The 25,959-nt window shown below is 34.9% G+C and overlaps 1 protein-coding gene across 3 annotated transcripts; it reads left to right on the forward strand.

Annotated features, from left to right (window-relative positions):
• rspo1 (R-spondin 1) lies at positions 1-24,147 on the forward strand. Of its 3 annotated transcripts, XM_046846230.1 has the most exons (7): positions 1-168; positions 308-409; positions 4,000-4,549; positions 9,000-9,194; positions 15,329-15,472; positions 16,649-16,861; positions 22,503-24,147. In XM_046846230.1, the coding sequence occupies exons 3-7, from the start codon at positions 4,453-4,455 to the stop codon at positions 22,655-22,657; spliced, it is 804 nt and encodes a 267-aa protein (XP_046702186.1). In that variant the 5' UTR covers positions 1-168; positions 308-409; positions 4,000-4,452; the 3' UTR covers positions 22,658-24,147. The 3 variants fall into 3 exon arrangements, with proteins under 3 accessions (XP_046702186.1, XP_046702185.1, XP_046702187.1); XM_046846229.1 differs by having other exon boundaries at positions 1-409; XM_046846231.1 differs by having other exon boundaries at positions 1-409; positions 9,003-9,194.
• The last annotated feature ends 1,812 nt before the right edge of the window (positions 24,148-25,959 follow it).

The following is a 25,959-nucleotide window of genomic DNA, read 5'->3' on the forward strand; positions in this document are numbered from 1 at the left end:
TAGTCGCTCCACACACAGCTGGATGCTGTCCGGCCTTTTAAAAGGGGATTTATGTGGAGCTTACTTTAGAATGACTACAGAGAACTGCACAATAAACAAGACCTTTTTAGGGCTGTAAACGCAGCTCAATTAAATTAGGAAATAATTACAAAATATTTATTTTAAAAGGTGATCATTTTTCCACCTTTGGCTTTTAGATTTTTTTTGGACACCCTTGTTAATTGTTCACAAGGGATATCTGACAAGCATCACTTTCAGGCACAGATAGGTGAAACAGCACAAATGTGACATATTTGTCCCATTCCAGCGTAAAGAGGTAAACGATGCCATCTGAAGCCTAGTGCGGATAGCCACATAGACTACACCGACATCCTGTTTAAGACAGAATGAGTCTCTCAGCACACAACAGGTATGATTAACTTCAACTCTTTTGTGTATTTATGAAATTGTAACTAATCAAACGTGTCGGATGTGTGAAAATTGATGTCATTGTCATGAACAGTTTGCCAGGATGTATGCTAGGTTTGATTATACTTATTCATTAGTCAAACCATATTTTTCGTCAAGACATATTTTTTTACACTTTTCTTTGAGAGCAATAGCCTCTTAAACTAACTGATCAGGTTAGTCATATATTTTGTTCTGCAATACGCAGTATTGTATTATTATTATTATTATTATTATTATTATTATTATTTTATTTATTTATTATTATTATTATTATTATTATTATTATTATTATTACTTCTATGTTTTCAAAATAAGCTTCTAAAAACACAATTAAGAAATATCTTGTGCTTGAAATAATAGGCTAATATTTTTTTTAGACACAGTGGTATGTGTTTGCCTGTTTTGGAGGTTGTGTGTCAAATTGAAATACGAGACAGCTTAAATGACTCCATCTGAGACTATTAAATATCCTGTTTGTTTTAGGACATACTCTATAATTTATCCCCCTTTATGAGTTTTGAAGGAGCATGCACATTTAAGGAACAAGAGACTGTGAGCTGAGGATTTATTTTGGCACTATGCACTTGACAGTGTTGATCTGCCTGTTGATAAGAGGAGCTGCAAGCTGGAGGACAGACTTGTAACATTAACCTTAGTCTCTCACTCCCTGCCCTGACCTCAGTGGCCTCTGTTTTAATCTACTACCCTTTTTTAAGTAAAAAATTGAACTCTGAAGGAGAGGGAGATTCTTTTGTTTTAGTTGGTTTTTAGTTATGCATATGTAACAGCTATTCATCTCCAAATAATAAACGTAAATGCACTTGTATAGTAGCAAAAACTAAATCAAATAGCCCATATGCCTTACATTTGCTAAAAATATTATAAAACTAATCATTGATAGATATTAAATAAATCATGTTATTATAATACTTAAAGCCATTAAGTACTAATAGTATTATAGTTACCATATTATATAGTTTTTATGGTAAATATTCAGTTTATGTGTTTAAGGTGCAAATATGGATAGGACAACTACTATATATTTAATATAATTAAAATAATGCAGTATTTGTGTGTGTGTGTGTGTGTGTGTGTGTGTGTGTGTGTGTGTATGTTGACTTAAAATGTAGCAGTCATTCATTGGGATTGATCAAGTCTTGTAAGATATTTTATGTCAATTCTGTTTGCTTCATATTGTGTACTTGTACATCATACTTCACCTTTGCTAGTACTGTCCAATACAATGAAACATGCAGATTGTACAGTACATTTACTGCAAATTCTACATTTGTACTTTATGTCTCAATATCTTCTTATATATATCTTTTAAAAACACATCTCATAATTCATCATAATATCATAATTGGATAGATATGACTGCTAAAAGCAGACCCAGTATGGCTTTCAAGTGCCAGTGTGGCTGTTAACTTGTCCTACTACTGGGAATAGAACAGACCAGACATCAACTTTGCTTTTATTTTGTGCTTTATTACCGACTGTGTTTACAGCCTGTTTATTGCTCTGGTCTTTTCTTGCGTCCTTCTCAACTTGCAGTCATAGTTTTCAGTGAATTTTGCAGGTCTAAGGTTTTTGTTGCTGAAATGGAAAATAATGCACAATGTACACACTTAAAAGCGGGCATTGCTGGATCTCCTGGATACGTTGGATTTACTGCAAGTCCTTTAGCTTTTAGGGCTCATATTATTAGAAACAATAGATTATTTGTATGCTCTCTTGAAAGTCTCTCCCTTGTTGACAACTCTGTTTCAATGCCACTTAAATAATTAATAAATTAAAAGGACTTACAAAGCGAGCAATTTAATCCCCTGATTGCTAGATGAAGGGTTTCAGTTGCTAGTCTCAGTTTGTTATTTGGGTGAAAGGAAGCACTGGGGATGAACGAGACTCCCATCTATTAGATGTGGCAGCAAAGACAGAGTGAACGCCTCAATAAGATGACCACCTGTTCAGAGTTGCCTTGGAAGACCTCTCTAAGCTGCCTTATTAGGAGAGAAAAGAACATTATACTATGACATTTCCAAATAGATTAAATAGTACCTCTCTCTCTCTCTCTCTCTCTATCTTTCTTTCTTCCATGAGCTCTCTTGTGAAACTATCTATAATCGTGTTTAAATAAATATATGGGTTTTTTTGTTAAAAAAAAAAAGACGAGTTTGCTCTTTTTAGATTGCTGGAAACTCTCATGCTGAAAGTCTCCTTTCTATTCTAGTTCCAGGGCGATGGCATATCCCAGTGTCAGACATGACACATCTCTCCCAATTAATATCTCAAACAGCACGCTCTGGGAGTTTTTGGCTCATGCTAATAAATATGAGGAAGGTGTTGAAGACATTTGTCTAATATTCATCATCAAAGACAAATAAACATTTAAAATACATTCTTTGTGGCAGAAGCAGAAAGTGTTGTAAAAATAATAGAAACGTAATAGATTATCCTTACAGTTTTTGATCTATTGGTTGATATGGAGTATATTTGTACCTTTATGTGTTTTTACAGCTATATGTATCTTGGATATATGTTGGTCAATGTATGTTTACGATTAAATTTTTGGCCACACTATCTGCTTAAAGCGAAAGAAAGTGGATGTGGTTTTCTGGATTTTTTAAGCACTATTCCATTAGAAACGTTTTAGGAAATAACTTGCTATTTTACATTTCTACCACTGTGATGCTCTGTGTGACTTCTCTGAAGTGATTAATCCAAGCACCTGCCGGTATAGCGGTATATGCAGTTGGCTTGAGTTCACTTCAACAATGTGGTTTGAATTTAGTGTGTGTTCTCATGCTACATGTTTCACATTTTACAGTATAAATTCAAAGTATTTAACACAGTCAGAGTGGAGGAAACATTATTAGATATGATGAAGAATGCTGCTTGTGACCTCATTTAACTAGGCATAAGTGGAAAAAAACTTTTTTTTAATTTACAATGGATCATGCAAGACTGCACCTTATGGCCCTATTTTTGTAGGCACCTTCAGGCATGAAGTGGGTCATGCAAAGTTTCAAACTAGCTGTCTATTTTCACTTGAATTTGAGAGACAGCTTTTCTGAGTTGTAAATGAGTTGGGATCAAATTGATGATTGACTCTTGATGTTTTTGTCTTTAGAGTGAAGACATACTTCTGTGTAGTCATTCTTTTCCCAAAAATATCGAGTAAACATGTTTTTTTACTCTTCTCAAAGAGAATTGACTAAAAACTATTTATGGCATTTTTTCAATGGTGCCATGACTGCTAGACACAAGACACAATGCATCTATGGCATTTGTTACTGTGTTAAGGGTTAAGGATGAAAAACATCATTTTGAAAGTATTACAAAACCTACAAACTGTAAAATATATTTGTATAAGATATTGTAAAAGATGCATGCATTGTAGCAAGCAATGTAGCTTAATGTGGCAAATAAAACAGCAAGCTACATTTTCATAGGTATTTTTATTAACTTAAGTAATTAGAAAGTTTTATTGTTCATGTCTAATTGTTTTTTTTTTACCACTTATCCACTTCCACCTCTCTCCCATTGCAGGGCTTGGCACTAACAGACACGCTGTCACACACAGGAGTGCAGAACCTCTCTCCGTTTTTGGCACTCCCCCTCCTCCTCCCAGCATCTCTAATAAGACACATGCTCCTGGGCTGGGCTGTTCACTCACACCAGCCTCTCCTGGCTTTACAGTCCTGCATGGCTTCATGGGTGGAAGAGCTGCACACTTTCTACTCACACATTCATCATCTCACCATCTATCTCCATACCTGAGCCCAGTGCTGTACCCCCAATTCTGTCTCAGCCTTATACTCTGCGTTATGGCTTGTGCCCTGGGTGTGTTTGGTTTTGCAGCTGTATTACTCTCTGGCCAAGGAAGGGGAGTCCACAGTTGGCAGTAATCAGCACCACCTGGCTCATCGTGGTAAAAGGGGACACCTTGCCACATCTGTCCACCTGCAGGGGGAGTGCCAGCACTGCTGGGCAGCAGGGACTATGCAGCTGGGACTGTTGGCACTGGTGGTGGTCTTCCTCAGCTCTATGGGGTACAGCGACAGCATTAAGACCCCCAGTGGAAGGAGGCAGCGACACAGTGAGTCATCACAAATGTGTTACTCTCATTTGTTCTTTTTTTCCTGCTGGCTGTCTCTCTGTCTTTCTTGTTTGGTTTTTAGCTTTTCTGCACTGCCTGGCATAGCAGAACTTATATCAAAAAGGGATGTAAATGCTCCATGATTGGGATAATATAAAATCAGAGTATATAATGTATAACTCCTATAATCAGCCTTGTGTGGTGTCTCTGTCTTTCATCACAAACTAGTGGCTGGCTAGTGGTACACCAGTGAGCTGTATTTGTTAACATAACTGCAGCTAAATGTAAATATATATTACACATTGTTTATTTTAAACACATTGTTTGCTCTCAAGGTTAGTTTGAGTTACAACTTTTCCTCTTCAAGTGCTTTGGCATTAGATTATGTTAAGCTTATTGTAGTTAGTTAGAGTGTGTATCATTCAGCTAAGTGATTTCTGATGTATTATTATGAATTGGACAAACAGAACATTTTGAAATTTTGTAACACCACAGCTTACAGTATTTGCAAACATACATAAATAGAACTGAGCCCAGAATATTCCTGCGTGTAATTTCTGTTTGTAATGTAAAACATTAAACATCCATCTTTCAGCAAGATCATGTGCACCTGCAATGAAAGACTTATAGATAAAGTAACTGTAGCATTCTACAGCAAGTCACCTTTTTTATATAGTGGGATAGTAGATTTCATTCATAATGCTGAATGAAATAAAACAAAAGAAATTTTATGTCAAATGAAAGAAAATCTTTGATAAGAATTTAAGCATGTTATATGCAGAGGATTTCCGCTGTAAATATATTGCATAGAAATCTTTGTATAAACTCTAGACCATAATACAATTAATTAAATAGCTATGACTTAGCAAAATATATACACCTGTTAAAATACAACTTCTAAAAATAGGCACTGAAATACAAACGCATGTATTTGATTTGTGCCCTGTTAATTAACAACATACTTGTCATGTTTTTACCATTACCACATTGTAATATGAAATTGTTGGATAATCATTTCTTGCACAAAGTAAAATAAATCATGACACATATTCACTTAGGAATGTCTTGAAAAATAAAGCAGCTGACCAGCAAGTATGCCTAAAATCCAGTGATGACATTGCTTTTAATATTAGTTCATGAAGTTTATATACAAACTGGTTCTGACTGCTATTTCACAACATGCTATAACACTAGCAAATTTGGAAAGCCTGATACAGTGTAATAAAACCATCTACATTTTGTCTCAGTGTTGCTGTCAAAGAACTGACTGCTTATGTATTTTATCATTCTGAAAATCAAACCATATACATTTTTATAGTAAAAATAAATAATACATTTTGAGTTCTATGCATTTGGCTAAGTCTATAATTCTGTAATTTACAGAATTTTGTAGTTGTTAGAAAGGTTAAATATAATATGCAACTTTGTTTGATTAAACATTTGCTCCAAATCCTAATTAAATTTTTTTCTGAAACCTTCATCATGGACTCCTAATTATTATTACTTTCTAACAAAATGAAAAAAATAAATGGGTTTCCTCCTCCTCATGGATTAAGCTCTAGCACCAGGATGTCATCAAATGTTCACTATTTTAACCAACCTTCCACATTAACTGAATTCCAGAAAAAAATTGATTTTTTAACCCAGAACTGACCTCAGAGCCAGAAATATCTTGAGTTGGGATGTCCAGCTAAACTGATCAAGATTTCTGCTTTCATTTAATTAGAAGAGCTGCTTATTTATATTCTGCTCATCTCTTACCTCTAGGATGGTTCAGAACAGAGTTGGGTACAGATTTATTTTTGATCAATTTATAGGTTTCTGGAATACTGAGGCATAAAAGGGTACCCACATTTGTTTTGCCATGGTCATAGTATGCTCACATTCCTGGTCTGCCATGAAAAACATCCTACAGTACAGAGGTGTTAGCTGATCATCCTTTGCTAATGTTCATCAGGTGCTGATCATCTTTTGTATTGTGTCAATTTTACTTGTATTCTATAAATCCAATCTATAACAAATCTATCATGTTAGTTATTGATTTGTTGTTCTTTATTTTTGATCTTTATCTATTTTTTTTTTTACATTTGTATTATATTTATTTAATAGGGATACTGCTCATTGATCAACAGTAAAATACTGTAAATAAGCCAATAGCAAATTTCCTCTTTTGCCACTTTCCAGATTTTAAAAAGGCAACCCAAATATAAAAAACACAGTAAATTATTAAACATAAACATACAATAACTATTACAATTACATACAATACTAATACTAAAGATAATAATGGCAATATCAAAAGAAAAATATAATTTGCTTTTAACTATTTATTTAATTTATATGTAAATGTTGAATAATTTGTACTACTCTTTAATTCAATTGGCAAAGTATTCCAATAGTTAAGGCTGAAAAGACTAACAGTTCAAATGTATGCCTAAATTATACAGCACAGTCTTCTCTAGTAATGCCCTTGTTACTCTGACATTCTTATCCTTTACCCTCCTGCGTTTTAACCTGCCAAAATGGTGGAGGTGCATAACCATTTAAAATCAAGCAAGCATCAGCAATGAATGATGTTCTGAAATATGTTGCAGTTGATTGATTGATTATTAGTCCTCTGTTCAAATATTTTAAGTGTCTGTAAAGAGATTCAATTAAATTTAATACTTGCTGGTGACTAACTATAAAACAATATGTAATATGGGAAAGAATTGTGAATCATTAAATGTTCTGCTGCTTCTATTGTTAAACATGGCTTTATATGCCTAAAGATAGCCAAATTAAATTTATAATATCGGCTATCCTTTTGGCATGCCTTTGAAATGTCAGGTGGGAATCTAAAAGTACTCCCACATATTTAAAATCAGAAACAACCTTCAACTTTTTTCCATTACCAAATACATCAGGATGAGGAATCACTGTCAGTTTTTGTGAAAAGAACATACAAGCAGTTTTGCTTATATTCAAGCCAATATCTTGGCCTGGTATATAAGCATACAATATGATGACATATAAAATGCTCTTTTGGTTGCTATTTTGTCATATATTTTAATGATAACAAGAACTTTCATCTCTGGTAGCTGTTTTTATTGAGGCGCATGATTTATATTTATGTAGTGAATCTTTAGAACACAAAGAGGAACAAGGAGAATGTTTTACACAGATGTTTTTTCCTAGATCTCACATTTCAACACAATTTTTTCATATTTACGTGATATTCTGTTTTTTTTTGTTTCTGCTGCCTCTGCTAAACAGTTGAAAAGAAGATAAAAAGCACAACAGGTAGAATTCATGTTGTTTATTAGAATCAAACTAATAAACTCTCTCAGTAAGGTCAAAATTGATATATAACACTCGACATGCTTTAATAGAACAGACCATCCATGCATTTTAAAAAATAAATATTGTGAAATAATGATTTATTTATCGTTATAAGTACTGACAGAGGTATGGCTTACTACTTTCATGCAACCCCAAGCCATATTGCAGAGGTCATGTTGGGTACAGCTGATTCACAAGGGTTTATTTTTGACGCATTTATCATCTACTTTATCTTTACCATTCAAATTTTGCAGATGAATTGCACTGAGAGTGTGTATATTTAGACCTGATAGCACATAGAACTGTAAATCAGAGTAGATGACCGTGGTTTTGACAGCAACTGGCCCCAGAAACAGGATGTGCATTTTGTGTAATCATTTATTTATGCTATTGGCTACAGAGACTAACATTTTTGGACCATGCTAGAAGGGAAACTGCAAGCAGTATGCATGAAGGACGAATTTGATCATTTGTGTGAGGTTACTCGTTGGTGTCAGTTGTCAGATTCATGAATGTTTGTGTTCTTGGAATGATAGGAGTGAAAGGTGATATATAGTGAAAGGTCTGAAGGAAAATAGAAGTGTTTTTTTATTTGCTCTTTTCCCTAAGCATGCCGATTTTATTCCTGGAAATACTGTGATGACTAAGTCACTGTGTGTTCACCAATAAGGGGTATAATATCAATATCTGATTTGCAATATACTAGAATAAGATTTAGTTCCAATATGCACACTTATTTGTGACATGCTGATTTAAGTAAACTTAAACAACCTTCTTCTACTTTGTGATTTTCAGTGTGCTGAGAGTTGAATTAGCTGTAGACATTATTATGTGTAACAAGATTAATCACTGCCTGGTTTATTGCTTTGTGCCCTAAAGCCCCTTTAAGGGAAAAGTCAATGTCTTATACTCCCTTAAAACTGCTTTAGGCCACGAGGCAGTAAACTTGGCAATAATTAATTTTTATACACACAAGTTTATGTGAACATAGAATCTTATTTAGGTGGATTTTGAATGATATTTATTAGTGTTAGAATTATTAGTAGTAACAGCGATGAAATATTAAGATCACTGCAATAATATTAATCCTTTGCTTCTGCCTTTATTTGTCTCACTGCCTGTGGCCTAGCAGCAAGTACTGAAGTGCCAGCATCATGCTCCAGTGGCTGTGAAACCTGCTCTGAATACAACGGATGCACAAAATGTCGACCACGACTTTTCATACTTTTGGAAAGAAATGACATCCGTCAGACAGGAGTGTGCCTTGCCACTTGTCCTGTTGGATATTATGGCATTCGAAATCGGGATGTGAACAGATGCACACGTGAGTATTAATGTGTTTTTCGAGACATTACTCTGGAGAATCTTGTGAGATTTTTGCAAAATGAAAAGAATATTTAACTTAAACAGGCTTTAAGCTTGGAGAAACTAGCAGTAACTGGACGTCAGCTTCAAAGCTTGTGTTTCCTGCCAACCAGAGCTCCACCAGTGGCATTAAATCAGTGTGTCTTACCGAGCCAGCGATCTGTTTTCTCTTACTTTGTGGGTGAAAAACAGGAATTGTGGGGAAAATCAAAAGCAAAACAGTGGTAATATGCTGTTTGTCTGTCTCTTTCAGGAAGTCCACATTAATACTTGCCTGTAAACACACAGTTCATGCAAGTTTAACAAAGTGACCACATTTTTCTACTCAAGCACTTTCAGTTCTTTTTAATTTTGAACGGGATTTGTTAGTTACTTTTTATTATTTAGTATACTTTTATTCTTTATCATGTGACTGGTACATTTCTTATACTTTTATTTTTGTAATTATTATTGTGCATAGTGTACTACTACTACTATTACTACTATGACTAATAACAGTGGTGGGCAATAACAAAGTAAATATAATTAGTTACTGTACTTAAGTACATTTATTTTGTGTGTCTGTACTTTACTGAAGTATTTCTGTTTGGGAAACATTTACTTTAACTTCACTACATTTCAAAGTCAAATATCTTACTTTGTACTCAACTACATTTTGCAAAATCAGTTGATCCTTTTTTATTTATAGTGAAATATTTTTTTTTTACTACAAATTGTATAGTTTTATTAATAGTGCAGCGAGTGAAGCTTTTAAGAGGCAGAAAAAATACCACGAGGGCAGTGCCCTAGCATTTGGAATTGCAGGACAAGAGAGTCTGCGTGGCGGGAATGAGGCACTGTTCTCACGGTATTTTTTCGCCTATTCGATTCGATTCGATTCTATTTAGCAATGAACACTGTCTCAAAGCAGGTTTACACAGATAAGATTACACCCCTCACATTTCAGCAACTATTTTAGTATATCTGCTAGATATATTTTAGGTTGTCAATGTGCAGCTTGTATAACATTATAGACTGTCCTATAAAAATAACTCAACTTACAGCCATTATTGTCAAAAAAATTGCCAACAAAAGTCATTACACTCTGAATGATAACAGCTGTATGCCATGTAACCATGCAAAGTCACATGTCCTATTCATCATCTTAATGTTTTGATCTGTATGACAAAAATTTGTGTATCTTCTATCAGCACAGATGCAATTTTGTGCTTTGAGTACAATTCTCTCATACTGACCACTGGATGTTCAACATAGCACCTCATTGCAAAGAACTCTCTGAAGATTTGATAATTAGAAGTGTTGCTCTTTACAAAGATGGCCTAGGCAATAAGAAGATCGGTGAAACCCTAAAACTGAGCTACAGTCAGTGGCCAGGGTCATACAAAGGTTTTCCAATATGGGTTCCACTAGGAACAGACCTTGCAAAGGGTCTCAGAACATGAGTCCTCATGCTGTGGGTCAGGTGCAGAAGCTGGCTTCAAAAAACAGATGCATAAGTGCTGCCAGCATTGCTTTAGAAGTTGCAGAAGCAGAAGGTTTGCTTGTCAGTGCTCAGAACCAACGCCGCACACTGCAACAAGTTGGTTTGCATGGCCGTTGTCCCTGAAAAAAACCTCTTCTGAAGTTGACTCACAAGAAGGTCGCAAACAGTTTGCGGAAGACAACCTGTCCAAGAGCATGAATTACTAGAACCATGTCCTGTGGTCTGATGAGACTAAGATAAACCTGTTTGGCTCAGATGGTGTCCAACATGTGTGGTGACCCCCTGGTGATGAGTACCAAGAAAATTGTGTCTTGCCCACAGTCAAGCATGGTGGGGGTAGCATCATGGTCTGGGGATGTATGAGTGCTGCTGCTACCAGGGAGCTGCGATTCATTGAGGGAAACATGGATTTCAACATGCACTGTAACATTCTGATGCAGAACTTGATGCCCTCACTTCAGAAATTGGGCTGAACAGCAGGTTTCCAACATAATAACAACCCCAAACACATCGCCAAGATGACATCTGCCTTGCTGAAGGAGAAGGCGATGGAGTGGCCAAGTATGTCTCCAGACCTGAACCCTATTGAACACCTGTGGGGCATCCTCAAGCGGAAGGTGGAGAAGAACCATGTATCTAACATCCAACAGCTTCATGATGTCATTATGGAGGAGTGGAACAGGATCCCAGTAACAGCCTGTGCATCTGTGGTGAATTCCATTCCCAGGAGGATTAAAGCTGTGCTACATTTAATTGGTGCTCACACAAAATATTGACACTTTGGACACAGTTTTGACATTCACTTAGGGTGTAATCACATTTGTTGCCAGCTATTTTGACAATAATGGCTGTATGTTCAGTTATTTTTAGAGGACAATAAATCTTTACTTCTATACAAGCTGCACACTGACTACTTTGTACTTTTACTCAAGTGAAAGTTTAAGGGGAGCACTTTTACTTTTACTGGAGTAATAATTTACTGAGCGTATCTCTAGTTTTACTCAAGTCCATGCTTTGTGTACTTATTCCACCACTGACTAATAATAATAATAATAATAATAATAATAATAATAATAATAATATAATAATAATAATAATAATATAATAATAATAATAGTAATAAGAACCAAACCAAATAAACAATAGTAATGAGCAAAGCAGAGCTCTATGATGTTTTGATGGCAGAATTTCCTTTTGGGAATGTTTAAATATGATTGAAAGAATGTCAGAAAAACATAAATTCATAATAACTATATAAAAAAAATAACCCATTTGTAATTGCATTAACTGCTTTCACCTTCAGTTAGGGCAGTTGTTTGATAGCCAATTAGTATAAAATGCTCATTATTTTCAGCTCATAATATTTTGTTTTTGGAAGAATATCATGGCTTTTGTTTTGCAAGATACACTCTTGCATCACATTACTTAATCTATCTCAGATGTTGGTGTGATTTTAGCTATTTTTCAAAATGGCCATTAAAGGTAATCTTAATTCAGACATGACAGTAAAGGGTATTGCCCGGCAGTGTTTGTGTTTTAAAAATTTAAGCCATGGTTTTTCTCACATTGTAGATAATCACTCTTCTATAATCCTCTATACTAGCAAGGTCTCACAATGGCATTAAAAGAATTTCCTTTATCCAACCCATAAAATATACAAGTGATTAGGGTTTAGGGTGTGTGGTGAATTTAGTCTATATTTATAAAGTCACTGGTATTAAATCCAGGAGGATTGTTCCTTAAAGCTCATACAAATTGTTCATTCAGTTGTTCCTCCAAAGTTAATTAAAACTTCTGTACATTTTATGTGAATTTTTAGTCTAGACAGATTTGCAAATGGGTTTATTAAGATTTCATCACCTTCCCTACCTGGGATGAATAAAGTGACCTATCTATTTTCGTGAGTGTGGTTTCCCTCTAAATAATAATATTCATTACTTGAACTATTTAAATTTATTTAATATGTTGAGCTTATGTAACGTGTACAATTTAACAGTTGTCTTGTGTACTTTTTACTCAGTATTTTTAAGGATTTAAAAAGTTGAAAAAATATTTTGGTAGTGTCAAAGGTCCATCTGAAATATGAATTTAGAACAAATACTATTGTTCTAAATTCCTTTACAGTGCATGTTTTCCCATTATTTTAGCCTTGCTATCATTCTGGTTACATTCACTGGTTGACATGTTTAAATTAAATTAATTTTATTTACCTTCTTATATTTATTATCTCTTATACTATACTCTAACAAGGCAGGTTTTTATGCCAAATGTCATGCTGAAGTTTACTTATTCTCAGAATTAACATCGCATGGATGAATTAAACATTGTTTCTCCTCTAAATCTAGAATTAGATAACAGTGATGTGCTTTGAAGCTTATTCTAGTATTGTTGGTAGATGTTTGTTTTTTAATCCCACTGTGTTCATAATGGTCCATATTTGAGAATATTCTGGAAATGTAAGAATGGAAGCTTGTAATGGAAGTGCATAGAGCTTAGCACATTTCTAATGTGCAGGGCATTCAGACAAGATTTGTTCCACTCACCTGCTTGGTTTTAAGGTTTTAAGAATGAATGCTTCTAAAAGCCTTTGGATATTATTTATGTCTACATATATAATTTTTATATATAAGGTCCATATAAACATGGTTAAATATATGGATGATTTAAAGGTTGATGGTGTTCTGGGGAGAGGTGCAGTAGTTAAAAGACAGACTTTCTATTGGTCTATTATCACCAGGATAACTGTGTTAGGCTGGGATTGTGGCAAGTCTATTATGAAATCAGTGGCAAGGCAAGATCATGGTTGGTGAGGTGTTGGTAGTGGCATGAGTTCAAATATAAGATAAACTTGTAGACATTTTGCAGCATGTTTGGCCAGAAATGTTCCCCTGGGATCAACTGTTGTGTTTTGTGAGTGCCGAGTATCCCATAATGGAAAAGGTGTGGGCTAATGTCATTACCTTCTCACAAAGTGCAGATGGTACTCTACAAACTTCTTCCCTGCCAAAAGCTATTACAAAACGGCATTCAAGGTGTCTGCCTTGATATTTTTGTTCCTGAGACAGTTGGAGAGGGCAAAGATGAAGAAGCTGAGCAAAGATGAGCACCCAGCACACCTGACAAGATGAGCTTGAGCTCAGTGACAGGGTGCACTGGAGCCTGAAGGAACATTTCTCAGGTCATGCAATGTGTCAGGTAAAGGAGTTGCTAAACATTAGGTCAGTGGGGGTTTCATGGTTGCTTGTGCTGCATCATCTACTTCAGTGAGCTGGTCAATCTGCTTTTGCTGTGCTCAACAAAACAGTAAAGCAAACAATATTCAAAAAAGTGGTGAAAATCAACACAAAATACATACTTTATAAGAAAGTGTGAAATAGAATGTCCTTATGTACTGTGAGGCTGTAATTGTGCAAAGGTGTGTGTTCAGTAATCTTGATGACACTGTGTTGTAGCCATGTTATTTAGTTCAATGCTGGCTTGGGAATCGCACAGCACACTTAAGAAATAACGTTGCATCATCTGAGAAAGTTCCAAAATCCACTCCAATGACAATGATTTGAGACAATACATTAAAACTTTACTTGAATTTACTGATATGTATGTCTATCAGGATTTGTACTCTGTTTGAAATAAGGAAAAATATTGGAACATGATTGGCAGGTGTTTCTTGTTTCTTGTTGTCCAGGTGGGTCTGTTTGTTAGAACAATTTAGGAATTTATATGTTTATTCTTGGTTTGTGAAGGCAGCAATACCAACATGACAACCAGAGAGCTATCTATGGGAGCCATTTTGCAGCTGTTAAATGACCAATTATGAGAGCCATTTAAAAAGCAAGGACAGCAATTTGAAATGTCCTAAAAAAGAATAAACCCAAAGACATTTTATATTTACATTTACAGCATTTGGCATAGTCAATTACAAAGAGTAATTAACAAAGTCTTAATATCCATCAGAAAGTTCAGTAAAGGAAAACAGTCAATGACAGAATCATTGTAAGAAAACCCCCAAAAACAACAGTTTAGTGAAGAGGGTTTAAGGTATCACAGTCCATGTTTAAAGTAGACTCTGGCTGCAGACATAAAGAGGCCATACCACAAAATGCAAACTGCACATCAGCAATAAGGATTGAGAGGGCAAAAAGATGAGCTGCAAAGCTTTGATTACCAAGGTTACTCCTAAGTTTTGGAGTAAATGATGTTGTAAATGTGGAGTAAGAAATTATCTGCTCATGATCTAAAACATATACGCTCAACAGGCTAACATGGGGGAGGTAGTGTAATGTTTTGGAATAGGATCAGTAATCCATAAATTGTGTTTATGGATTAGTTTATGGATTAAATTGTGTCACTAAATGTGCCATGTTCCAACTTGTTTAAAACATATGTTCATTAATATTAGGAAATAAAAGAAATCAGATTTACCATTGTATATTCATCTTTTGATCTTAAACCCAAATGTCTTCAGTGTATAGAAAAACAAGGAACGTGTATATTATGTATCATTTTACTAATCATAGAGGATAAATATAAAGCATTACATAATGTACACACATGTATGCTACCACATAGATTTGCTTTAATGCCATAATTATTATTTTTTTCTTTTTCAGAATGCAAAATAGAAAACTGTGCTGACTGCTTCAGTCGAACATTTTGTGCTAAATGTAAGGAGGGCTTATATTCATACAGTGGCCGGTGTTACCACAGCTGCCCAGAAGGATTAATCACTGTCAACAGCAGCATGGAGTGTGTCGGTGAGTAAAGCCAGTAAATCAAAAAAAAGATGAAAAATATTCATGTGTATATACCTCAGTGCTCTTTTAGGTATATACACATTAAGAGCACTGAGGTATATACACATGAAGATTTTTCATGTGTACATACCTCAGTGCTCCTTATGTGTACATACCTCAGTGCTCTTTTAGGTCCACAACAAAAACTAATACAAAGACAAAAGTATGCCAAACTGATTTGATATAGTGTAAATGAATGACAGTTGGTGGTAATCTAATATTGTAAATTCAGTAAATTCAATCCTGTATAAATGCATAAATATTCTGTCCACAAAAAAAATACACAAGTTACAGATTTGGGATGACAAAGTAGATAGTAGTAGATATAGCCTCACTTTAATATGAGATGGTATTTGATTTTGGTTGACATTCAACAAATTAAATTGTTTCCAAACATGGAAGGTAGATACAGATGTTATGAAAGTACACAGAATGAAATTTACTTGGGATTTTCAGTCTTTTTTAAAAAGCATATCCAACTCGCATTACTTTATAATATCACCTTTCCTTCACTGCAAAGCAATCATGGTGTTGGCAAAAGAGGAAGCCTGATGGAATACTCTGTTCTGCCTTTTCCCTGTGGTTTCTCAATCACCAGCAAGCGGAACTTTGGAGAGAGGCCTGTTGGCTGATAAGGGGTTTATTGATTTGTTCTGAAAATTGTTCTGTCACAAGCAAGCAAACCCAGTGCTAATAGTATTATTTTATGAGACTGATCTCTGGCTCCCCCAAGATGCTTGGCTTTTACATGGAGAGCTTTAACTCCTAAAGTAACATTTTGGCATTAGCCATGGTGTCTTATCTTAATCAATACTCATGAAAACCTCAATAAGAACAAATGCTCAAATTTAGCCTGCAATTGCAAACAGCTGAGAATACATGGAAGTCTCAAACAGAGCTTGACAGTTTGTCAAGTTTTGATAAAAACAAAACCTGCCACATAAATCATAACAAAATTTCTCCCAGTTAGTGAAGAGAAAAGGAAGTATGAGTGGCGCTAGTTATTACCCTTCTGAGTTTCTGCCATGAAGTCTTTAGGGTTCATTGATATATTTTTCTCCTTATTTGTTAGAAATTGCCTTTGCCTTTTATTAACAAGACCTGTATGATTAATTTTATTCTTGTCATTCAATCTAGTGCGATGTGAGCTGGGTGAATGGAGTCCATGGGGCCCTTGCATGAAGAAAAACAAAACATGTGGTTTTAAAAAGGGCAACCAAAGCCGTAGGAGAGAGCCTACACAGCCCCCTAGTCCGGCCACGATCAGTGGGTCTACATCTCTTTCTACCTGCGCTCCTGAGACTGAGACCCAGAAATGTAGCGTGCCGAAAAGGATCACCTGTGGAAAAGGTAAGCTTGAGGGAGAGAGGAGAAAATGTGATAATGTAAATATGAACATATGAATTCAGATTTAAGACTTGGGCATATTCAAGCCTGAGACCTGGCTTCCCCAATCAAAGCAAATATTTGCTTTACTAAACTGTAAGAGAGTTCAGATGTATATCATTTAGCAGTTAGAGCTTTAAACCATGGCCACCTCCCCGAGGACCCCCAGGTATCCCAAGCAAAACTCCTTTACTATAAAATAAAATGGAGTAATATTTTTCACATTGCAGTTTAAGCTAATCTAAATTTGAGAATTTATAAAGTAAATGAAGGTTATTTAAGAAGACGCTTGTGTATATAGTTTTTATTTTACATTAGAACACAAATATATTTATATATTGTTTTTTTATAAAATAATATAGAGAAAAAATATATTTCAATAAAATATATATCTAATATGTATATGAGGAAAAAGAGAAAGAAAGAGAGAGAGAGAGAGAGAGAGAGAGTTAAACGTTAAAGTTTTTTTTACATTTTTAGTGTCATTTATTCACCTTTAAAATAATTTGTGAATTCAGCTTGAAATTTTTATATGCATTATGCAATATGCATCAATTTGAAATCCCAAATATGCATTTATATGAAAAGTACCTTTAATAAGGACGTTTGCTATAGTAACAGCAATAACATGCCAGCAAAGTACTCCAGAACTTTTACAGAAGGTGATCTAAAGCCTTTGAGTTGGACCGTTTACTAACTCATAACTTTTGCTCGACCTTTCGTTAACACATAACACATAATAGAATGCAGCATTTTATTTGTTTCTCACTCTTTATTCTTGTCAGCTGAGGAGCATGTTCTTTTTCGGGGAGAATCTGCTCCCTGTTTTACCGGATACGACAGCACAATCTGAGAAATGAAAGGCAAATTTACACTGCATGACGCCCTCCTTGTGGAAAGAATTTCAACCTTGGGTCCATAAGAATAATTAACATTGAAATATTATAAACTACCCCATAAAAGTGTTACAATGCCTGCCAAATTTCTAAGCTTGGTGACTGCTTGTCGGAAAGCGAGTGGTAAGAGACTGTGTTACTCAGATGGGGCTTGACATGTGCAAAGCATTTGTTTGCAGTTATTCCTTAAAAAATATACAATTCAGATGTGATAAGTTAGAGCTATGCCTGTAATTTTCCTCTCCCACTTGTACTTTTTAACCCAGATTTGTGGTGTGAATATGGGAGAAATCATTCTGTTCCGTAAATTAATGTGTAGATTTTTCATCTGTGTAAATGTGCACCATGTGTTAAATTAGCAAGGCTGTGAATACAGCTGCTGCAATTGGCTGACATGGCTGCTGTAAAAATCACAGGGGGCAGCTCTTGTATAACATCAGTGATTTACTGGTCTGCAGATCTCACGCTTTGTGTCGATTTGGCTGAGCTCTCACTCCTTTTCCCTCCTTTTCCTGTAGCTTAATAAATAGGTTTGCACGAAAACAGAATTTGCTGAGCGAGTCATCGTTAGTGTTTAGGTTGGATTGAGGGGAGCTGTAATCACTGCTGTCATAAATAAATAGAGCCCCATTAGTGCTTTATCAGAGGTGAGCTAATCACTGTCCTACATGCTGAGCCTGAGGATATGATTCCACTCATGCTTTGTGATGGGGCCTTGCTTTCTTTTATAATCATTATTAGCACATTGGGAACTTATTGCAGCTAAGTTCCTTTTGCATAAATAAACAATATTATTACACATCCCCTATTAAACTAGAATAAGTTAGAAAAAATTCAAACATGCATGCTTAGAATGCTACAAGGAAAAAAAATATGAAATAAGGATGATTGAAATTTTGAAATAGGACAATTTTATCCCCCTTACTTTTTGAGTACACAAAAAAATCCTACGTATTTCTCTTGTATTGGTAATTTATAGTAGGTTTGAGTGAATTAGCATCTGGCCAATCACAGTATGGGTCATAAGGTTAATTGTCATGTCGTGTATATACGCTTGTAATATGCTTTATTCAACAAATAGCACTGATGAGAATTAATTGGCTTTGCTCTTCTCTGTCCACTCTTGTTTTTTTACCGTTGTCAGTTGTTTGGCACATTAATGCACTTCAAAAAGAAAGAGGACAATGACACACTTATGTGTATTAAGTGTATCAATCAAGCTAGTAAATTGATCAATATCTTTCCTATTAAAGCAAACTAATTATTATGAACTACAACTGGTGTGTAAAAGGTTTGGATCTTTTATTTTAAATGTTTCTCATTACTGGAACTTGTAAAAAGTGGTTATTGTGATTATTAAAAGTTCATGGAAGGTAACACCTGCACTTATTCTTTCTCATAAATCTTGGAAAATCCAATGAAAAGGGATTTTTTTTTCATGCTTTTTCATGATTCAAACCCCACTATGACTTTTTTCTACTGTGGAACACATACACATGCAATAGCTGCTATGCCTATGGCCCTAACCATGTCTTATTCTTTAGTTTTGTGCCAGGCCCTTGTTCTGTTAAATTTTTAGAATTGTCCTGCCAAAATAAGCATTTATAAAGAAAAATGTGATTAGACTAGATTAGTATGAGATCGCTCGAATGTTCACTAAAGTTCCAACCCTGAAATTTAAGAGACTAAAGGTAAGCATTAAAAAAATATCAGAAAACATGTTTATTGATCAAGATATCTTATCATTTTATTACATTCTTTAATATTAGTTTTACAAAATCTTTAAAGATACATTTGTATGAACAAAGTGGGCAATTTTCAGATTTCGAAATTTTAGTCCACAAGTCAATATTGTTGCAGGAAAGGTTACATGTCTTTATAATTTGGTTAAGCAACTGCTTAAGTTGACTATCGGGGTGCACATTTTTGGACGAGGTTATACAAATTACCTGGCAGAGTTTTTTGAGCAGAATTGTCTGAGGAAGGTTTTTTCGGGAGCTTTTAAAACACTACACATGCACTTGCCCTTAAACTTGAATAACTATAGGATAAATAAATGCAGTTGGAAATGCAGTTTTTTCTTTTCTGTCAAATACTACTAGAATATATTAGTATTAAAAAAAAAAAAAGAAAACCTACAAAAAAAACCCCTAACCAGTATACCCATTGTTCCCAGGATAGGCTCTGCTCTACTTTTACCTCAATGAATAGTTACTAGTTATGAAATGTTGAATGAATGAATGAATGAATGAATGAATTAATTAATGAATTAATGAACGAATTAATAATAAAGGCAAAAGACATTTTGGCAATATAAACAAATGAAAGATAAAGACTTTAAACATCTGATAGGTGTTTAGTATATTTCCAGCATATTGGCATATGGGCAAACAAATGAGGCTGAATTTAGTAAGTGATGAAGGATCAGGTCATTTATAGAGACATGCACAAAATTAATACTAAATATGGATGTGTGTTTTCTAAAATATTTCTACATCCACGTGAAAATTTTATATACTTACTCAAAAATGTATGCTGGCTTGGGAAAACCTGCACATGATCGATTTTGGAAAATTTTCAACCTGGACTGAGATAGTACAATTTCTAATTACTAAAAAATAATTACTTTTTATTTCATTTCGATTGAATTCAATGTGTTATTCAACAGATAAGACACAAATATTTTAGAGTATATCTAAATCTTATTGATCCATTAATCTTAAATTCTTGTGATCTCTACAAACTCATGATCAAGGTGAAAAGAAAAAGAACATTAAGCCAGCTGAAAGAGGTCTATTAGATAAATATCTCTGATTTTGTCAAACCTTACAAGTTGAAACCCAAACACTGTTGTAAATGTCCTTTATAACAGGAAATAAAAGCATCAGTGCCAATGATGAAATTGATAGAATATATAAGCTAGCAATGTGTGATCAAACATGATCTACCTGATCATGAACTGGTCTGTATCATATTTTATAAAAAGTAACTGTAATAAAACACTGTAATTGGAACTAAATATGAGATTACAATAAGCATTTTGAATTTAGAATGTTGTGTTGCAACCTGGAAACATTTACTGAATAATGTGGTGGTTGAATTCTGACAAAAAAGCAATTTAGTGCAAAAAAAGGAAGAAATGTTATGCCTATTGCATTTTAAATCATAAAAATTATACATATATTTCACCTAAACAGCATGGATTTTTTTTTTGTTTTGCCTGAGCTATAGTCCTATAAATATGTTGTGTTAGAAACCAGTTTAACAACAACAAAGATCTAAGAAAGGATATCTAAAACATTGCTAAGTGCACTGAGTTCCTCACAAAGTGAATGTTATGCTCTGATCATATATGGATAGCTATGTGCTGTACTGAAATGGAAATAAACCTAACCTTGGTTTGTAATTAGATACCTGCTGTCAATATGTCTGCGGTCTGCTTAAACTACAGTAAGAATGGACACCATAAATATGGTTTTTCACTTTTTGGGAAATTAAACATTTATAGATTTCATTTTTACTACAAGACCCAGCACATAAGGTGTTTATACTACAGATGTATAAAAAAAAAGGGAAAAGGTTTGCTTTCTCACACATATCAATGAATTATAACGTTTTATGTTTTATAAATATGTAAAAAACACAGATCTGTAATACTGACCCAAAGACATTTATGCTTCACAATCTTATCACTTAGAGACAAGTAGATACTTTTGGTGCTTATATAATGGTTTTGTAAAAACCATTCTTCGAAACCAAAGTCAGCAGACTGCTATCAAGACATAGAACAGACAAGTTTTTTTTGGCTATGTGCAAAAGAAGGCTAAAAGAAGACGAAGAGTACATCGGGTTGAGGAGCACAGAGTGGCTGTAATGCTCATGTCATCAAACATGGAGCAAATGCTCTCCAGCCCCATATGAGTGTTGACTTGGTTTCCAGGGAGCATTTAGAATCACAACACCGACTTCATAACAAACATCAGTCAGCACAGGGGCCCTGATTTTCCTTTACAGTAGTGCTGGTGAGGCTGGGGCCTGTGTTCCTTTTCAAGTATATTTGACCATGATGTGATTGAAATGATTCTAGGATCCTAACCAGCCTGGTTCAAATGTGCATATGAATCTGCATCTGCATGTATGACATCTGAGCACCACTATAATAACATTTAAAAGAGTTAATCTCGGACCTGGTGAATATCCTACATAATCATAATCAGGCCTTTCATCTGTGACATTTCACATTTATACTTGATGTTATTTCCCTTTCTGACCCTATGACACTGAAAGCCTTTTTAATGTATGTTTGTACTGATGAAGTGGTTATGCACTTAAAATAAGTGACAGATGAATACACAGGCAAAGCTATGTTGGCAGAGAGTTTGAGAGGGATCATAGGGAAAGCAGTTCACCTCTAGAGCAGGGTATTAGGGTGTCAGGTTCTTGATTATTATTGTCTGGGCCTTAGTTATGACTTGAAGGTTGCTGTTGAATTTCTGCTGTCAACTTTGAGCTGTGCTGTATTGCATCATGATGGCATTTAGAAACTCTATTGTGTTCATATAGAAACTATTGAACTAAAAATAATTTGCGTTAGGAGAAAAATTGTCCAGTTAATTATACCTATGTTTAATTAATATAGTTATTTCAAATAAATACAGGCAATATTATATTCAGTGCTCTAAATATTTGTTTTTGTGTGTCTTATTCAGGAGACAAAGGGACAACTCCTAAGAACCAAGGAACATTAAATGGCAAAAACCGTGGTCGGGACTCAAAGGAAAATAATAAAGGGGGAGGCAAGAGGAGAAAGACCCAAAGTCCAGCTACTACTGCTCCATCAGTGATAACAAGCACCATCACTTGATCTTCCAGTGGTATATGGTGGGCTTAGAGATGGAAAGAAAAATGTCCACCCTGAAAGGCTGCTGAGTGTTACTTAATTGTGACACTATCAGACTGATGTTGAAAAGGAAAAATAATGCTGCTGCACATTCATGAAAATGCTCAAAGGGAACTGGAGGATTGCTGCAATAAGTAATAAAGTGTGTACTGTTTATGTTAGACATAAGGAAAATATGTTTTTTCTCGTGCATTTGGAAGCACTTTGAAAGACTGCCTTATGAAGGATCCTTATTTTGCAAAAAGTGTTTTGTGAGTGAAATTCTTTCTATGTCCCGCTTTTATATTTGACAAAAGATTTCTATACCAGCATTATGAAAGACACTTCAAATGACATCCTACTACCATAAGATGCCCATTTACAACACATTACTAACACATTAGTTGCGCTTTTCCAAATCTTAGATTGATTCATTTTCTTGTGTCGGCTCTACTTTTATTTTGTGAAAAGTACCAGACAAAAGCAGGAATTGATATATTTACTCTCTTTATATTTCTGTTTTTATAATGAAATCAAAGCAAATCACTGGAAATAATTTCTGCTATTATTGTATTTTTTTCTTTAAAAAAAAAAAAAAAAACATTTTGGACAAAATGCAAAAAAAAAAAAAAAAAAATCAAACATAGTATGTCTAAATGTAGGACAAACCTAATCATTGTTTGGTTTCTTAGACAAAGATTTTCATTTTTCACTTTTAGCTGTCTATGTATAACAGAAGGCTGATCAAAGAGAACAATAATCCACAAAAATAGAGTAATGAATGTATATTTGATTTGGCTGGGAGCAGTGAGCTGTGTGTGTTCAGACTGAAAAATGGATAAACACTATGAGAATGATCAGAAGTGGTTGTGAGGAATTGCATCTTACATGCACCTGTTTCGAGGCGAGTGTGTGTGTGTGTGTGTGTGTGTGTGTGTGTGTGTGTGTGTGTGTATAAGTTTGTTTTTGTGCATGCATGTGTATGAGTGTAAAGAGAGAGAGGGGGGGAGAGTCAGATAGTCAGACAGATAGACAGCAAGCAACAGGAACATTGTACAAGCACAATATTTCACTATCCTTTACACACAATACAGCAATCTACATACCATTTGTGTCATAAGATATTATACATATCTTTGCAACAGGTTTAGTATATACAGCAAATAATCCATATAGTTCAGAAATATACAGCTCTATAGGAGAAGGCAACGCTATTGCACATAAGTGATGCATTTCTACTTACACTGACAGTTTTTGTAGCAAAGTTTGACACAAAAATACTCGCTTCTTCAGTAGATGTTGAGAATGGACATTCCGAATGTGGTGTCTTACTGAAATTGTCTACTTCAATGTATGTTGATTATGACTGCTTAATACAATATTAATACAATATACCTTATGTTATTGTATATCTTCTTATAATATATATCTTAAAATTCCTTCATAAAATAAAATATAATTATTACATTTTGCAAGATGGCAGTCTTCAAGCCTGCTCATTCTACTTGGCCACATACACATAGTTTCCATCTTATTATTAAATTATATTATTAAAATTATTTATGAAATGAACAGTACAGCATGCAAATCAAAAATTCAGGTTGACCTTTGACCAAAATCTATGATCCACAAAACAGTAGTTAAGAACCGTCTGCTTTCTCAATCATCCATCAGAGATTGTACGTCTGAATTTGAGCAAAACTTCATGAATGAGCAAATCTTTTATTCTTATTTCATAAATGGCATCCAGGGTGGTGGAGCGTTTGATCCAACTGATACATTATCACATTAAGTTCTCCTGATTTGTGTTTCCAGGGCTTGAACCTGAGTAAAGGGCCACCATCTTGGGAGGTACGTATTTGCGTGCTTTATACATACAACACAGTGGTTGTGGGTTGGAATGTACTGCGCTAGTTGGCATTGCTGCAAAAGCTGTAAAAGTAGAGACAAATAAAAACTAATGATGTGTCATCGCCAGGGGGCTGCGCCTGCGTCCTGCAATCTCGACAGCCGTTTCTCATTATTCAGGGGAGGGCAGGGCAACGGTAGAGAGTTCAACGTAAATTAAACTTTCATTCCCCTTTCTGGCCATAAATTCTTGAGTCGACTCCGTGGGATGCAGCATTCCCTCCCAATCACCCTATCTTGCTGTCATTTTCCATTCATTTGCGTTCCTTCATGTCTTATTTTTTCACCCATCTTTGTCTTTGTCTTTATTTCTCCTCAGTATTCAAGTGATGGTACATCTGGTGAAGTACCTGTACATGAGCGACTTTACTGACAAAATAAAGTTATTTAAATCAACAGAGCCATTTACAATCTTCATATTTTTTTATTTAAATAATTTTACTTGTATGATTTATGTAAGATGGACAGTTATTTTTATTTTACCATAAAGGTAAAAACAGGTACATATAACTATCAAACATTTTTAGAAAGTTACCTTTCCTTGGACAATCTATTGTAATTTAGAATTCAAAATAATTTTCAAGCAGTCAGTCCATTTCTGTTCAAATCAATGCCGCTCAAGAAGCAAACAATGGTAACTTGTTTGTATTGGGATTGAACTCATAACCTTCCAATTAGCTGGTCAATGATTTAACCACTGAGTCAACAGCTTTCACCCTGCATTTTATATATAAACTGTACAGCTTTTATATAAGGCCACTTAACAACAGGGAATAATGGTAGAATTCATTCAGTACTATAGGTGGGGTGATCATTCTACAATCTCCTTCCTCCTCTTTTTTCAGGGTCAACTGAGGCAACCAGTCTCAGGCAAAAATACAGATCTCTCTCCATGTTAACCCCTTTTAGTACTTCTTTTGTTTTGGCCCCCTGTTTTCCAATTTTTCAGATCTTAAGCCATACTGCCCCAATGTTTTTCTCCTCCATTCAAATCATAACTGAATCCAGCTCTCCTCAGATGAACTCGGGGATTCCCCCTGAGAGAAGCATGCTGCTTGCTTTCCATCTCTCCCACTTTAGAACACAAACGGTTTTCGCATGGCTCAAGATCTGAAAGAGGGGGAAAGGGGGCCAAAAACGAATAGGTTCAAAAGGGGTGCTTCTGAAACTGTGGGATAGAATAAAAAGGCAAGGGTTTTTTTTATGCTGGCAGCATGTTTGTGTTGTCTACTATCAGACTATATGTGCCTGTGGAGGAATTGATTTCTCCAAGCACATATAGAGGTTTTTACATTTACATTCATCAGCACTTGAATGAACTAAAATACTAGTAATTTGTGAATTGCTCTTAATGGCTAGTCTGAAAAAAGGTACTTACA

The sequence above is a fragment of the Silurus meridionalis genome, chromosome 4 (assembly GCF_014805685.1).
Source record: "Silurus meridionalis isolate SWU-2019-XX chromosome 4, ASM1480568v1, whole genome shotgun sequence".
In the NCBI taxonomy this organism is placed as follows: Eukaryota; Metazoa; Chordata; class Actinopteri; order Siluriformes; family Siluridae; genus Silurus; species Silurus meridionalis.

Coding starts and splice junctions, on each gene's coding strand:
- rspo1 (XM_046846229.1), top strand. CDS start 4,453: ATGCAGCTGGGACTGTTGGCACTGGTGGTGGTCTTCCTCAGCTCTATG. Junction 4,550..8,999: donor TGGAAGGAGGCAGCGACACA/GTGAGTCATCAC, acceptor CCTGTGGCCTAG/CAGCAAGTACTGAAGTGCCA. Junction 16,862..22,502: donor AAGGATCACCTGTGGAAAAG/GTAAGCTTGAGG, acceptor TGTCTTATTCAG/GAGACAAAGGGACAACTCCT.